Below are 14,627 nucleotides of genomic sequence, written 5' to 3' on the forward strand. Positions count from 1 at the left end.
GCTCTTCATGGATGAATCCCGGTTTCAACTGTACCGGGCAGATTGTAGACAGCGTGTATGGTATATTGTGGGCAAGTGGTATGCTGATGTCAACATTGTGAACAGGGTGCCCCATGGTGGTGGTCGGGTTATTGTATGGGCAGGCATAAGCTTCAGACAACAAACACAATTGCATTTTACCAATTGCAATTTGAAGGCAGAGATACCGTGACGAGAACCTGGGGCCCATTGTTGTGCCATTCATCCGCCGCCATCACCTCATGTTTTAGCATGATAATGCACAGTGCCATGTCACAAGGATGGTGGCTTCATTAAATAGTACCTGCAAAACACCAGTCTCAATGCCAACAGTGAAGAGGCGACTCTGGGATGCTGGCCTTCTAGACAGAGTTCCTCTGTCCAGTGTCTGTGTTCTTTGCCCATCTTAATATTTTATTTTTATTGGCCAGTCTGAGATATGTTTTTTTCTTTGCAACTCTGCCTAGAAGGCCAGCATCCCGGAGTCGCCGCTTCACTGTTGACTTTGAGACGGGTGTTTTGCTAGGTACTATTTAATGAAGCTGCGATTTGAGGACTTGTAACACATCTGTTTCTCAAACTAGACACTCTAATGTACTTGTCCTCTTGCTCAGTTGTGCCCCGGAGCCTCCCACTGATCTTTATATTCTGGTTAGAGTCAGTTTGCACTGTTCTGTGAAGGGAGAAGTACACAGTGTAGTATGAGATCTTCAGTTTCTTGGCAATTTCTCGCATGGAATAGCCTTCATTTTTCAGAACAAGAATAGACTGATGAGTTACAGAAGAAAGTCCTTTGTTTCTGGCCATTTTGAGCCTGTAATCGAACCCACAAATGCTGATGCTCCAGATACTCAACTTGTCTAAAGGCCAGTTTTATTGCTTTTTTAATCAGAACAACCGTTTTCAGCTGTGCTAACAGTAGCAAATAGGTTTTCTAATGATTAATTAGCTTTTTCAAATTATAAACTTGAATTAGCTAACACAACGTGCCATTGGAACACAGGAGCGATGGTTGCTGATAATGGGCCTCTGTACGCCTATGTAGATATTCCATAAAAAATCTGCCCTTTCCAGCTTCAACAGTCATTTACAACATTAATAATGACTACACTGTATTTCTGATCAATTTGATGTTATTTTAATTAACAAAAAATGTGCTTTTCTTTCAAAAACAAGGACATTTCTAAGTGACCCCAAACTTTTGAACGGTAGTGTAGTTTTGACAAATATCCACTAGGGATGCTGTTCATTGTTTTCGTGCAGCACAAGCAAAAACACCATTATAATTTGTAAACTCATTGTTATATTTGAGATAAAAAAAAACAGATTTGCAGATCCCTGCTGTATGTTTCATTATTGTGATTAGACTTTTAAAAGCCTAATGTAGCCGTTTTTATATCAATAATTTCTGGGTAACAATTAATTATCTTACTCTAATAGCTTTTTAGCAAAACAATGATTTCTCAATCAAGAATTTTGCTAGGACGGCCTGGGAGTGGTCTAAGTGGGGAGGGGAAAACTAAACTACCTGTTATTTGCAAATAAGTTTGGAATTCTTTTTTCTATTGATCTATTAACCAATTTACCGGATGGTGATGTCACCATGGAAAGCCAAAACTCCCACCCATGCAAACCTGCTGATTAGGTTGTATTTTCAACCAGCAACCATCAGGAAATAACACTAATCATATATTTTCACACTTTCATAGTGTTAGTTTCATCAGCTGTTGTACAATATGATATAAAGCACAAGAAAAACAGAATTGACAGCACTGGGCCTTTAAATGTGGCTTTTGGGGATAGATAGAGTGGTTAGAAGTGGGCCATATGGCAATGAAAGAATATAACAGAGCTATAGGCTTCTCTGGAAGCCTGTGTATCATCTTAATCTCTGTGAAAAGGTATCAGTCTGCTGCCCACTCTTATCCAGTATGAACACTTGACTGCTCCCCTTCTCCTCAGACTGACAAAGTGCTCTGCGTCTGAAATGGGAAAATAAAGAGGAGAGCTGTCTGGCCCTAGCTGCCATCGTCTCACTCTTAGATCCCTGTTCACTTTCGGTTGAGCCGTCTTACCTGTCCCTCTAAACCATCCGCAACCAAGCATCATTTGAAAAGACAGCCTACTCCTCCCTTAAAAGCCCCCTGCTCATCCGCCCAGCAGCCACGCTTTTCTCCCTGGGCAGCCTGGGAGACATATTGAGTGTACACTCCCTTGCTCCCTCTGGGAGCTATCTGATCTGACATTAGTTCTTCTATAAGGTAAGGCTACATTAAACTACACTCTGCTTCAAAGGCTTTGCTGTTTATGAATTCTACTCACCACGAGTGTTGGTGAGCTGATGGTGGGGTGTTTAGCTCCTGGGCGGAAGCCAAGCAACAGTGGCAAACGGATGAGTCCGGTGCGGCTGGGAGATGTGTGACGGATGTCATCTGTGAATTAAAGCCACGACTGTAGCGGATTCGCCAAGCAAACATGTCAAGATGAACTCCCTTGCTCAATGTTAATTCACCCAGCCCATTATGAGTGCATCCCTTTATCCATGAAACATAACTCAATCTTTCGTTTTGCATTGAATGGATTTGGGAAGGCGTGCATCCAGCCCACTGACCTTTCAAGGTTATGAAATGAATTGGATATAAAGCTCACTTTGACAGAGCTCAACCAAAAACATAGTCAACTGGGTATCAAACTATACCTCGCTTTACAGTATACTTTACAGTATACAGTATATATTAACCCATCCCATTAAATGACTCGTGTGTACCATCTACAAAAGTCACTGCTGGCACCAATCAATCTTGAAAGTTGGCGGAGATCTGCCACAGTGTTTCTGAAGCCTTTGACTTTCCAGAATCAGTGGAAAAAACTTTGGGAACAAACTTTTCCTCTGAAAGGGTCATTATTAGAGGCCTTGTATTAGAAAGGCTTTTTGCTGAACACAGTCTTCCAGCTTCAGCTGAGGTTCAAGTGGTGGAGTTCAAAGAAACATGCCGTGAACAATTATTATAAGCTCACATGGTGATTGCTTGTGCGCCACATCAAAAACATGGCATCAAAACCCCACCACCACCACCACCCCAGCCATCCCCATGCCCCCAGTTTGCCATGCAAAATAACGAGGCTGGAGTAATTGAGCACGGCTCAGATGGGTTTCTGGTGCCTCACAGGCGTTAGATCACAGACAAACACCAAGCGCTAATGATAAGAAAAGCTCCTCCACTGAGACTCTTCAGGATAGGGAGACTGGTCACTTCACTATCCAGTTAGCTAGCCGGCCATTAGAAATCCAACAATAGAGCCCAAAGGGAGGCTAGCTAACCTAGCGATGCTATAGATGCTATATTCATGGAAGTGCCGCCCCAATGCCTTTGTGAGGGATGCATGGTAACAGCAGGGAAACACACATCATTATCTGAAGGTGAGGAGCTTCACTAGGTATCTCCAAGCCCCCCATCCCTCCCCTTGCCAGAGTCCATGTGTACGGGTTAAAAGGCTAATTTACTTTTATATTGCAAAAAATCAGTGCATGGTTGTACTTGGTGTTGTGGAACCTGATTCCCCCCATTCCTACAATTGCGTGTGTTGTGCAATCAGAGGGTCTCTCCACCTGCACAAGGCTGCAAAGGAGAGAGTGTGTGTGAGAGAAGAGGAGAAATACAGAGAAAGAGAGAGAGTGAAAGATAGACTCAAGTCTGTCCAGGTGGAATAGGGGCAGTGCCAGAAAATTCCGGCAGATACTGCCTCCCTTATCAGATCAGCAGCTCAATTCTTCAAAGTGCCTCCTGTCCCGCAACACAAAATACATCTTCCATTCTGCGGGGCCTGTGCAGGACATAACAGCTCTGTCGATATCTACACTGGCTTGTTTACTCCAGCATTTTCAAATGCTGCTCGGAAAATGCAATGTAACAACAGTGTGCAGCGCAGATATAGATCTGCGGTGACAGGTGCATGATTCATAGCAGCAATAGTATAGGAAAAATGATGTTGATGTTTCCGCAAACTACTTCGGCAACACTTTGGCAGAGGAGGAATGAGTGATGAAATCATTGTGCGAGACAACATCAAATTCGCGGCGTACCTGCTCGGCGTGCAGTCACATGTAATGCACAGATGTACGCTGAGGTACACAAATATACACACATGAACATACAATGCACATCCAAAGCAATCCTGCCACCTCTATGCACCTCTCTGAGCAGGTTGTTGGCAACTCCTACAGCCCTGGGAATGCAACAGCACTTTTGCTTGATTTACAATAAAAGGTAGAGATCAATCAATGGTAAATGTGTAACTGTAACGATAGGAGAATAATTCAGAGAGAAGATAAACACCAAATTGTTAACATAACCTTTCTTTCCATAACCGCCATTTTTGTCGAATGGATATCCATCGATTGATCAGCTGATGCTAGATATAGATTCCCTATTGATCGTTGGAATGATTAGTGGCATTTCTGGATTCTATCTTCTCTCTGGAGACCTGGAGTTGATGAGTCAGTTACAGTGAGACGATTCTGTGCATGCTTCCCGAATGGCACCCTATCCCCTATATAGTGCACTACTTTTGATCAGAGCAATATGGGCCATTGTCAAAAGAAGTGAATTATAAAGGTGAATAGGGTGGCATTTGGGACTCACCCTGTGTCGGGCAGCTCAAGAGTGGGGCTTTCTGTTGATTGTTTCTTGTGCATTAGGCATCAGGTTGAAGTGGATTTATCCGTCAGCAAACAGAGGGAAATGCACTTGGAGCAGTGTGGAACAGTGCTGTACTACACTTCCATGACCTTATTTTCATTTGCTGTTTCCTTATTTATGCTCTGGTCCGTCACTGTGTTCCCATTTATGCATGTCATAAAGAACAGTATATAATAGAGAGCGATGGGATGCACAGGTGTGTGTCAGGGTGCTATGGGGTCAAGTCAATTTCAGTGCAACCGATTCAGGGAGCGAATTTAAATTCTCAATTCAAAAATTAAGGGACTGTCGTTTTAAATTCACTTTTTGAAATTGAATAGGCACCAAATTCTGGTTTGTATGCATGTTTGTGACTGATCTAGTCAGGTCAGCATGTTATGTGTCTGTCTCTTTCCATGCGTTAGTGCCACAGATTGAAAGTAATGTGAGAGTGCTGTCCAAGGTGCTGAAAGGTGAACTGATTTACTCAGCATTTTACAGTGCAAAATCTGAACAAAATAGTGCCTCTATCTGGCTGTGCATCTCTCTATGCATTGGTGCCATAGATTGAGGGTGATGTCAAAGGTTCTGCAAGCACATATCGCCTGTGTAACAAGTCAGAAACTGAATATGTAAATCAGTAACAACAAAAATAACTACAGAGCATACTGACAGGCAGCATTGAATAGCATGACAATGTTTTGAAATATACATATTCCACACGGCACATTTCTGAAGCGCCGCGTACATCATTAACTGCCGTGCTGTCAATTCTGAAGGCAGTAAAGGGCTGTGGAGCAGTATCTTGCCAGTTGCCACAACATCTCAAAGCAGTGTATTTTCTTTCATACATTCACTCAAGAATATGAATAGCGAGGCCACTGAAATCACTGCAGTGTCCATAGGTTAATACAGACACTGCCAGAGGGTATAGTGGCAAGCAAGTCTTTAACCAGAAAGATCAAGCCGAGTTCACCACGACGTATCGGGGCCTGTCCTTTAAGACGGATGAGGCATAAAAAAGTGCAATCACGCTCCATTGGGAATGTCAATAGGACTTTCCTGTGTAAAGGATGAGGTGAAATTGTGATCAAAGATGGTTTAGTATGAAAATACTGTACAGTATGTAGAAACTGCTTCTCCAATAGAAATCCCCAATCACGCTTGCAGGCGATGGCATGGTGATGTTGGCTAGCAGAAACACGTCATCGGGTCATCTAACAGTCATCTTGTGCCAAACTGTGCATGTGCTGACCTTCAAATCAAAGGCACTCCGTCTATATAGTCATTATTGACGAAAATGAAAATGTGTCAGTTTGTCACTTTCACGAGGTTGCAGTAATAACATGTTCAGCTACTTAAGACATTGGATCAAATCTAAGTTGTGCCTTTATATTTTGCGAAAAATGAACAACTATTGGAATAATTTTTCACTTCTCTCATTGACTTCTCAAACCTCAGTCTGGTCTGCTTTGCAAGCTTTCCTGGAAGTCTTGCAATGTTGGGGCTCTGGGTTTATAAACTGTGCTCATGCCCTTAGGAAACTCATCCAAAGCCAAAGGCTGTAGCTAGAAGTGTAAGTGGGTGTTGTCTCATAGTATGCTCACCTGTGCCAGAGCTTGACTCTGAGGTAATCTCCTGGAACCACCAGTCTATTTTTAAGATAATGATTTTAGATTGTCTGAAGCTCTCTGATGGTCAACTTTGCAACACTACAGGTGAACATCTTTCCACGTGGCTTCCTTACCTAAACCATTTAAATGTCTCTGGATCATCCTAAGACAAAGGTATCGTGATTACTTTCCATTTGACAGTGTGCCATGTAAAACAGTCCATTTGCTGCTAGTTCGTAGTGTAGTGAGAAAGTTCCTGAATGCAGCATGCACCAGACATGGCGTTGCCATTTCATTGCTCTTTTAGAGTTATGTTCAAAGGCATCACCACCCCTCCCCATTGGGAGTACAGGGGGACTGTGATCTCAGCGTGATAATCGTTGAGTGGCGGAAGCACAGGAGAGTTGAGTTTGGAGAACATAGGCGGGGTTGGAGTGGGGTAGAGAGAGGTGCTGCTCAGTGCTCATCACTGCCCCCACCATAGTGTTACTGGCAGGAGCTCCAAGAATGAAGGACTTATGTGAAGATTAATAAGGGGAGGTGGAGGAGTATAGAATGGCTGTTTAATCAACACACTTTAACCTTTAATCAAGAGTCAGTTGTGTTCATTGTATGCTTTTAATCGATGTGAGAGGTCCTTTGAAACATTCTGTAGCACTCTGATACTGATGGCAGCCTTGTCCTCCCCCCCACCCCCCTCCTCCTCATCCTCTGTTTTCGATAACCACTCTGATTCTGCTGAAAACAATGGATGCAAATTACAGCGCTTGATCAGTGTATCACAAGAGAGAAGCGACGTCAAGGAAGAGCACTTGATCCCCCAGACGACTGAGAAAAAAATATGTATGGCGGTCGATGGCAAGCACTGAGGATTGGCTTTGGCTCACCTGCAAACTGATTAGAAGCCTTAGAATCGTAAAGCAGGATCCAGCAGTGACTGCCAGATGAATTAGCAGTATATACTGTATGTTGGTTAATTATAGGGGCTTGAAGTTGTCCAAGCTCTGACAGCTTGCAGTTTGGAGAAAAGATGCTTGTAGAGGAGAAGAGATATTAACCCATAGGTAGGCCTATTGCTTAGAGAATGAAGCAGTCATTTGGGAACCATAGAAAATGCCCCCAAACTCTCCAACTTACAATTTACTGAGGGGAGTAGATGGGGTAAAAATCCTATATTGACTTCCGACGCTGGCGCACACAGTCAGATACTCATAAAACTAAGCAATAAAGCTGACACCCTCTTGAGGTTTGATGTACAGTCTCTGAAGAGTGCTGCTGAGAGCGCTATTAAAAGCTTTATTACTGGTGTCAAATTCAAATTAGTGGTGCGCCGCGCACTCTGTATGTCCAGAGCGAAAGGCGGAGTATTTGTACAGTCATACACGACTGGTTCCGTACACCCAACCTCAACATTAGGACCAGCAATAACATTTGGGGAATTACCATTTAGACTAGCAGAGATATATGACTGAGCAAGTGAAATAGGAGTTTGACAGTGCAACAGAGGAATTGGACAACTCTTGGAGAGTATATCAGGAAAAGGGAAGAGGAAGTCACTTCAGGGGAGGGTGAGTGTATTGAAATTGAGAGAGTTATTGTAAAATCTTCTGTTTCTAACACCCATTTGCAATCATAGGCCATAGCTTTGGAATTACTGTGAAACATATGTGTAAGTAGAAACACACACACACACACACACACACACACACACATGCAGACACTTGCATACATGCACAAACATGTACACACACAGTCACAAAACACATACACACACACACACACCATTTTCGCATGCACCTGTGTGACAGCATTGCATATACGAGTGTGGAGTTAATAATTCATTTTCTAAATCTTTGAGAAACAACTAAATGACAATGTTAAAATAAATGTCTGTTACAAAACTACCCTTGAAACTTCAACAGTTTTTTTGATTTTCCTAAGGACCGACATTCTGGTATCTGTCTAGGTGCAAGGAGAAATAAATGCTTAATCTTGTTGCTTTCTGCAAGTGTTTCTCTGACACACTGATGAATGATCCCAGCATGTTTAGATCAATGTAATGAGAGACAGACACAAATTCAACACCGTAAGCAGGATTTCAATTCTGCTCATTCAGAACAAGCAAAGACAACATCATTTCTTGCCAGACGTGAGATGCAGACATATAGTCAGGGACATTTCACAGTTTCAAAGGACACAGAAAAGGATTCATATCGATTAAAAAACACTGATGTAAATCTCAATAACCGAAGCAACTTATAGCTCTCTGAGATTACGCCACAGTCCCACAGTAGACAATTCAAGTATCACTCAGAGCTACTGTGGAGAAGCTATAGCAAAGGCACATCAAACTGCAGCCAAACTTACAGTAAAGCGGTCCCTCCAAGTCACAGACCTAGTATCAATTACAGAGCTTCCCCCATCCATACGGATCAGTCAGAGTCACAGAATGGAGAGAGGGGGGGAGAGAGTGAGAGATAGACAGAGAGAAGAGAGAAAACGCATCTCACTTCCATACAGATCAGTCAGAGCCACAGAAGGGAAAGAGACAGAGACAGATAAAGAGAGAGAGAGTCAGATAGCACTGTTTACTTACCAAGTCGAGCCATCCAAGAGAACAGAACCAGCCAAGGGATTATCATCATTAAAGAGAAGTAACAGGGGAAGAAGTCCGCTCCTGTGTGCCTACCGTCTGTGAGATGTTGCTGATGCCGAGACAAAGTTAGCAGCAGAGATATAAAGAGAGTTGTGCGTCTGTCTGTGTGTGAGAGGCTGGCACTGTAGCTCTCTTCTTCAGCTGCTGCTCTCTCAGTGAGAGTGTGTGCGTCTTCTCTCCTGCTCTCTTTTTATATATCGTCTCCTATTTCCCGGAAAATCAAATCTTCAGTCTTCCCTGCTGCCGGTGGCTCAGCTTCCTTCTAGCTTTACTCAGTTTCACTCTCCCTCTGTCCCTCTCTTTCTTTCTCTCTTTCTCTTTCTGCCGTTCACACTCTCAGTGCATCAGTGTGTTGCTCTACAATTGTGTCTCCCATGCTCTCCCCTTCCTCTCTTTCTCACTTGCGTTCTTGCTCGCAAGTATAGAAGGGACACAGTCAGTGGAGATTTTGCTCCTCCCTCTCTCTGCCTGCTTGCATGCCTCCCTGCCTGCCAGTCAGTCAGTCAGTCAGTCAGTCAGTCAGTCAGTCAGTCAGTCAGTCAGTCAGTCAGTCAGTCAGTCAGTCAGTCAGTCAGTCAGTCAGTCAGTCAGTCTGTCTGTCTGTCTGTCTGTCTGTCTGTCTGTCTGTCTGTCTGTCTGTCTGTCTCAGCCCCGTCGCTGCTTTTCTTAGAGAAAAACTCTGTGGAAGAGCAGGCTAGGTAGGAACAATATCATGGGATAATGGTATAGCGGCTCCCTATAGACCTACTTTATAATATAAAAAGGCCACTTACAAATCACTCTAACATCTGGTCTTTGTAAAATAATATTATAATTGTTAAGACAAAAAAATATTTAGTTGTGAGAGAGAGGCATTATATATGACATATACCACTGGAGAACTTTTGCCAAGATAAAATAATGATAATGATTATATTAATGCTCCCGACTCTTCACAATGTAAAATATGTATTTTTTCCTAAAAACTCAAATACTGAAAACTGTCTTTTGTAAACTGTGCATAATGTGTGACCTAATAGCATTAAATAAAAAAATAGATCAGATTTTTTTAAATCAGAAGAGGACTGTGAAATAAAGAGAAAATACACACTCAACAAAGGAAATTGTATTCTCTTGGAATATAGTTGTAGAAGTGAATATGTTTACAGAAACACACTAGCAAGCTTCACAAAGCTCAAACCCTGCAAGGTACTGTTGAACACAGTGCGTCTGCCTTCAAGAGACTGATATGAACGCAGACAGAGGGAGAGAGAGAGAGTCAGCAACACGCATTGTGTGTGTTCACCTAAAAATAAGTGCCTTTTAGTTGTGCCTGCATTTTAACAAGCTAGCTTTGAAATATCAAAGGATAGGAGCCCTAAGCTATTCCCTGATCACTTGGGCTGTTTGTTTTCACACAAGCAGAGAGAGAGAGAGAAAACATCTAAACAAGTAGAATGCTGACATCTATTAGAGGTTTTATTGTGGGAAAATACATAATTGGGCAAAGCGTTGCAGCAAGGTATCATGTCATATTTTTTAAGGCCATTTCTTACCCAACATAACTATCTGTAACAGCACAAACCTTCAAATGTAAAGAGATGACTGAAGGAAAAGAGCATCACAAGAACATCACAATATCTAGCTATTTCCTCTATCAATGCATATCAATGGTGTCTTTTAATAAATATTTTGATGTTGCATTGGTTAGATAGAGAAGAGACAGTGGGAAAGACAGAGTGTGTGTCACACAGGCAGTGTGCCAGATATTAACCCACACTGTCACTCGCAAACATGAGTGCTGCACTGACCGACATGCATATACACAGACACTGTGACTGAGTACATCAGGAAATGTATAGGGGATGCTGTTCCCACTGACTATTAAAACCTACCCAAACCAAAAACCGTGGATAGATGGCAGCATTCGCGTAAAACTGAAAGCGGAAACCACCGCATTTAACCATGACAAGGTGACTGGGAATATGGTTGAAAACAAAGTGTAGTTATTCCCTACATAAGGCAATCAAACAGGCAAACCGTCAGTATAGAGACAAAGTGGAGTCGCAATTCAATGGCTCAGACACGCGACGTATGTGGCAGGGTCTACAGAAAATCACGGACTACGAAGGGAGAACCAGCCACGTCGCAGACACTGACGTCTTGCTCCCGGACAAGCTAAACACCTTCTTCGCCCACTTTGAGGATAAAACAGTGCCACCGACGCAGCCTGCTCCTAAAGACTGTGGGCTCTTGTTCTCCGTGGCCGACTTGAAATAGACATTTAAGTGTGTTAACCCTCGCAAGCCTGCCGGCCCAGAGGGCATCCCTAGCCATGTCCTCAGAGCATGCGCAGACCAGCTGGCTGGAGTGTTTATGGACATATTCAATCTCTCCCTATCCCAGTCTTCTGTCCTCACTTGTTTCAAGATGTTCACCATTGTTCCTATACCCAAGAAAGCGAAGGTAACTGAAGTAAATTACTATCTCCTCGTAGCACTCACTTCTATCATCATGACGTGCTTTGAGAGGCTAGTTAAGGATCATATCACCTCTACCTTACCTTACACCCTACACCCACTTCAATTTGCTTACCACCCCAATAGATCGACAGACAATGCAATCGCCATCGCCCTGCACACTGCCCTATCCCATTTGGACAAGAGGAATACCTATGTAAGAATGCTGTTCATTGACTACAGCTCAGCATTCAACACCATAGTACCCTCCAAGCTCATCATTAAGCTCGGGGCCCTGGGTCTGAACCCCGCCCTGTGCAACTGGGTCATGGACTTCCTGACGGGCCACCCCCAGGTGGTGATGGTAGGAAACAACACCTCCAATTTGCTGATCCTCTAGACAGAGACCCCACAAGGGTACATGCTCAATCCCCACCTGTTCTTCCTGTTCACCCATGACTGCGTGGCCAAGCACGCCTCCAACTCAATCATCAACTTCGCAGACGACACAACCTTCACCATCTGGGGGCGGTCCGTCAGGAAGTACAGGACCCAGTAGCACATGGTGGGGTTAAGACCCAGGGCCCCGAGCTTAATGATGAGCTTGGAGGGTAATATGGTGTTGAAGACTGAGCTTTCCACCTTCTTCACCATACTGCCCCCATATCCACATCGAAGTGGAAAAGGTGGAAAGTTTTAAGTTCCTCGGCGTACACATCACTGACAATCTTAAATGGTCGACCCACACGGAAAGTGTGGTGAAGAAGGCGCAACAGCGCCTCTTCAACTTCAGGAGGCTGAAGAAATTTGGCTTGGCCACTAAGACCCTCAAACTTTTACAGGTGCACAATTGACAGCATCCGGTCAGGCTGCATCACTCCCTGGTACGGCAATTGCACCGCCCTCGAACCGCAGGGCTCTCCAGAGAGTGGTGCGATCTGCCCAACGCAGCACTGCCTGCCCCCCAGGACACCTACAGCACCCAATGTCACAGGAAGGCCAAAAAGGTAATCAACCACCTGAGCCACGGCCTGTTCAGAAGGTGAGGTCAGTACAGGTGCATCAAAGCTGGGACCGAGAGACTGAAAAACAGGCTTCTATTTCAAGGCCATTAGACTGTTTAAATAGCCATCACTAGCCGGCTACCACACGGTTACTCAACCCTGCACCTTAGAGGCTGCTGCCCTGTATACATAGACATGAAATCACTGGCCACTTTAATAATGGAACACTAGTCACAATAATAATGTTTACATACTGCTTTATTCATCTCATATGTATATACTGTATTCTATTCTACTGTATTTTAGTCAATGCCACTCCGACACTCTTTCTTAAACTGCACTGTTGGTTAAGGGCTTGTAAGTAAGCATTTCATGGTAAGGTCTACACTTGTTGTATTCGGTGCATATGACAAGTACAGTTTGATTTGATTTGACATTACTCACTTAATATTTATACATTTCTTAACTCCATTCTTTTACTTTTAGATTTGTGTGTATTGTTGCGAATTGTTTGATACTATTGCACTGTTGGAGCTATAAAAACAAGCATTTCGCTACACCCGCAATAACATCTGCAAAATTTGTATGTGACCAATAAAATGTGATTTGATTTGATCAATGTTACAAATTCACAGACTCTAATATATCAAATCAAAATCAAATCAAATTGTATTTGTCACATGCGCCGAAAACAACAGCTTTAGACCTTACAGTGAAATGCTTACTTACAAGCCCTTAACCAACAATGCAGTTTAAAGAAAAATCTGAAAAAATAAAAATAAAAGTAACAAATAATTAAAGAGCAGCAGTAAAATAACAATAGCGAGGATGTATACAGGGTGTACAGGTACCGAGACAATGTGCGGGTGTACAGGTTAGTCGAGGTAATTGAGATAATATGTACATGTAGATAGGGGTATAGTGACTATGTACGCATAGATAATAAACAGCGAGTAGCAGCAGTGTAAAAAAGGGGGGGGACAATTAAAAAAGTCTGGGTAGCCATTTGATTAGATGTTCAGTAGTCTTATGGCTTGGGGGTACATGTTTACAATGCATTGCTATTCACCATTATCATTGGACTATTTGTTGAACTTGCTCTTGTATAAGTCTAACCTGAGTTAATAAATTAACTATATATATATATACAAAAGTATCTGGACACACCTTCAAATTATTGGATTCAGCTATTTCAGCCACATCTGTCGCTGACAGGTGTATAAGATCGAGCACACAGCCATGCAACCTCCACAGACAAACATTGGCAGTAGAATGACCCGTTCTGAAGAACTCAGTGACTTTCAATGTGGCACCGTCATAGCATGCCACCTTACAAACAAGTCAGTTTGTCAAATTTCTGCCCTAATAGAACTGCCCCGGTCACTTATAAGGGCTGTTATTGTGAAGTGTAAACGTCTAGGAGAAACAACGCCTCAGCCGTGAAGTGGTAGGCCACACAAGCTCACAGAATAGGACTTCCGAGTGCTGAAGAGCGTAGCGTGTAAAAATCGTCTGTCCTCGGTTGCAACACTCATAACCAAGTTCCAAAGTTCCTCTGGAAGCAACATCATCACAAGAACTGTTTGTTGGAAGCTTCATGAAATTGGTTTCTATGGCTGAGCAGCCGCACACAGCACTAAGATCACATGCACAATACCATGTGTTGGCTGAAGTGGTGTAAAGCTCGCCGCCATTAGACTCTGGAGCAGTGGAAACGTGTTATCTGGAGTGATGAATCATGCTTCACCATCTGGCAGTCCGACAGACGAATCTGGGTTTGACGGATGCCAGAACGCTACCTGCCCGAATGCAGAGTGCCAACTGTAACGTTTGGTGGAGGAGTAATAATGGTCTCAGTCTCTTTTTCATGGTTCGTGCTAGACCCCATAGTTCCAGTGCAGGGAAATCTTAATGCTACAGCATACAATGGCATTCCAGACAATTCTGTGCTTCCAACTTTGTGGCAACAGTTTGGGGAAGGCCCTTTCCTGTTTCAGCATGACAGCATGCACAAAGTAATGTCCATACAGAAATGGTTTGTCAAGTTCGATGTGGAAGAACTTGACTGGCCTGCACAGAACCCTGACTTCAACCCCATCAAACACCTTTGGGATGAATTGGAACGCTGACTGCGAGTCAGGCCTAATCGCTCAACATCAGTGCCCGACCTCACTAATGTTCTTGTGGCTGAACAGAAGCAAGTCCCCGCAGCAATGTTC

General features: G+C 43.3%; 1 protein-coding gene across 1 annotated transcript in view; it reads right to left on the reverse strand.

The window, feature by feature from the left end:
* LOC115148587 (kin of IRRE-like protein 3) overlaps positions 1-9,334 on the reverse strand; it is a 312,244-nt gene extending 302,910 nt beyond the window's left edge. Inside the window, exon 1 of the mRNA XM_029690610.1 lies at positions 8,907-9,334. Coding sequence (XP_029546470.1) covers positions 8,907-8,955 — 49 coding nt within the window. The 5' untranslated portion in view covers positions 8,956-9,334. The remainder of the gene's footprint in view (positions 1-8,906) is intronic.
* Between the last annotated feature and the right edge of the window lie 5,293 nt (positions 9,335-14,627).

Source organism: Salmo trutta, chromosome 15, assembly GCF_901001165.1.
Source record: "Salmo trutta chromosome 15, fSalTru1.1, whole genome shotgun sequence".
NCBI classification, from domain to species: Eukaryota; Metazoa; Chordata; class Actinopteri; order Salmoniformes; family Salmonidae; genus Salmo; species Salmo trutta.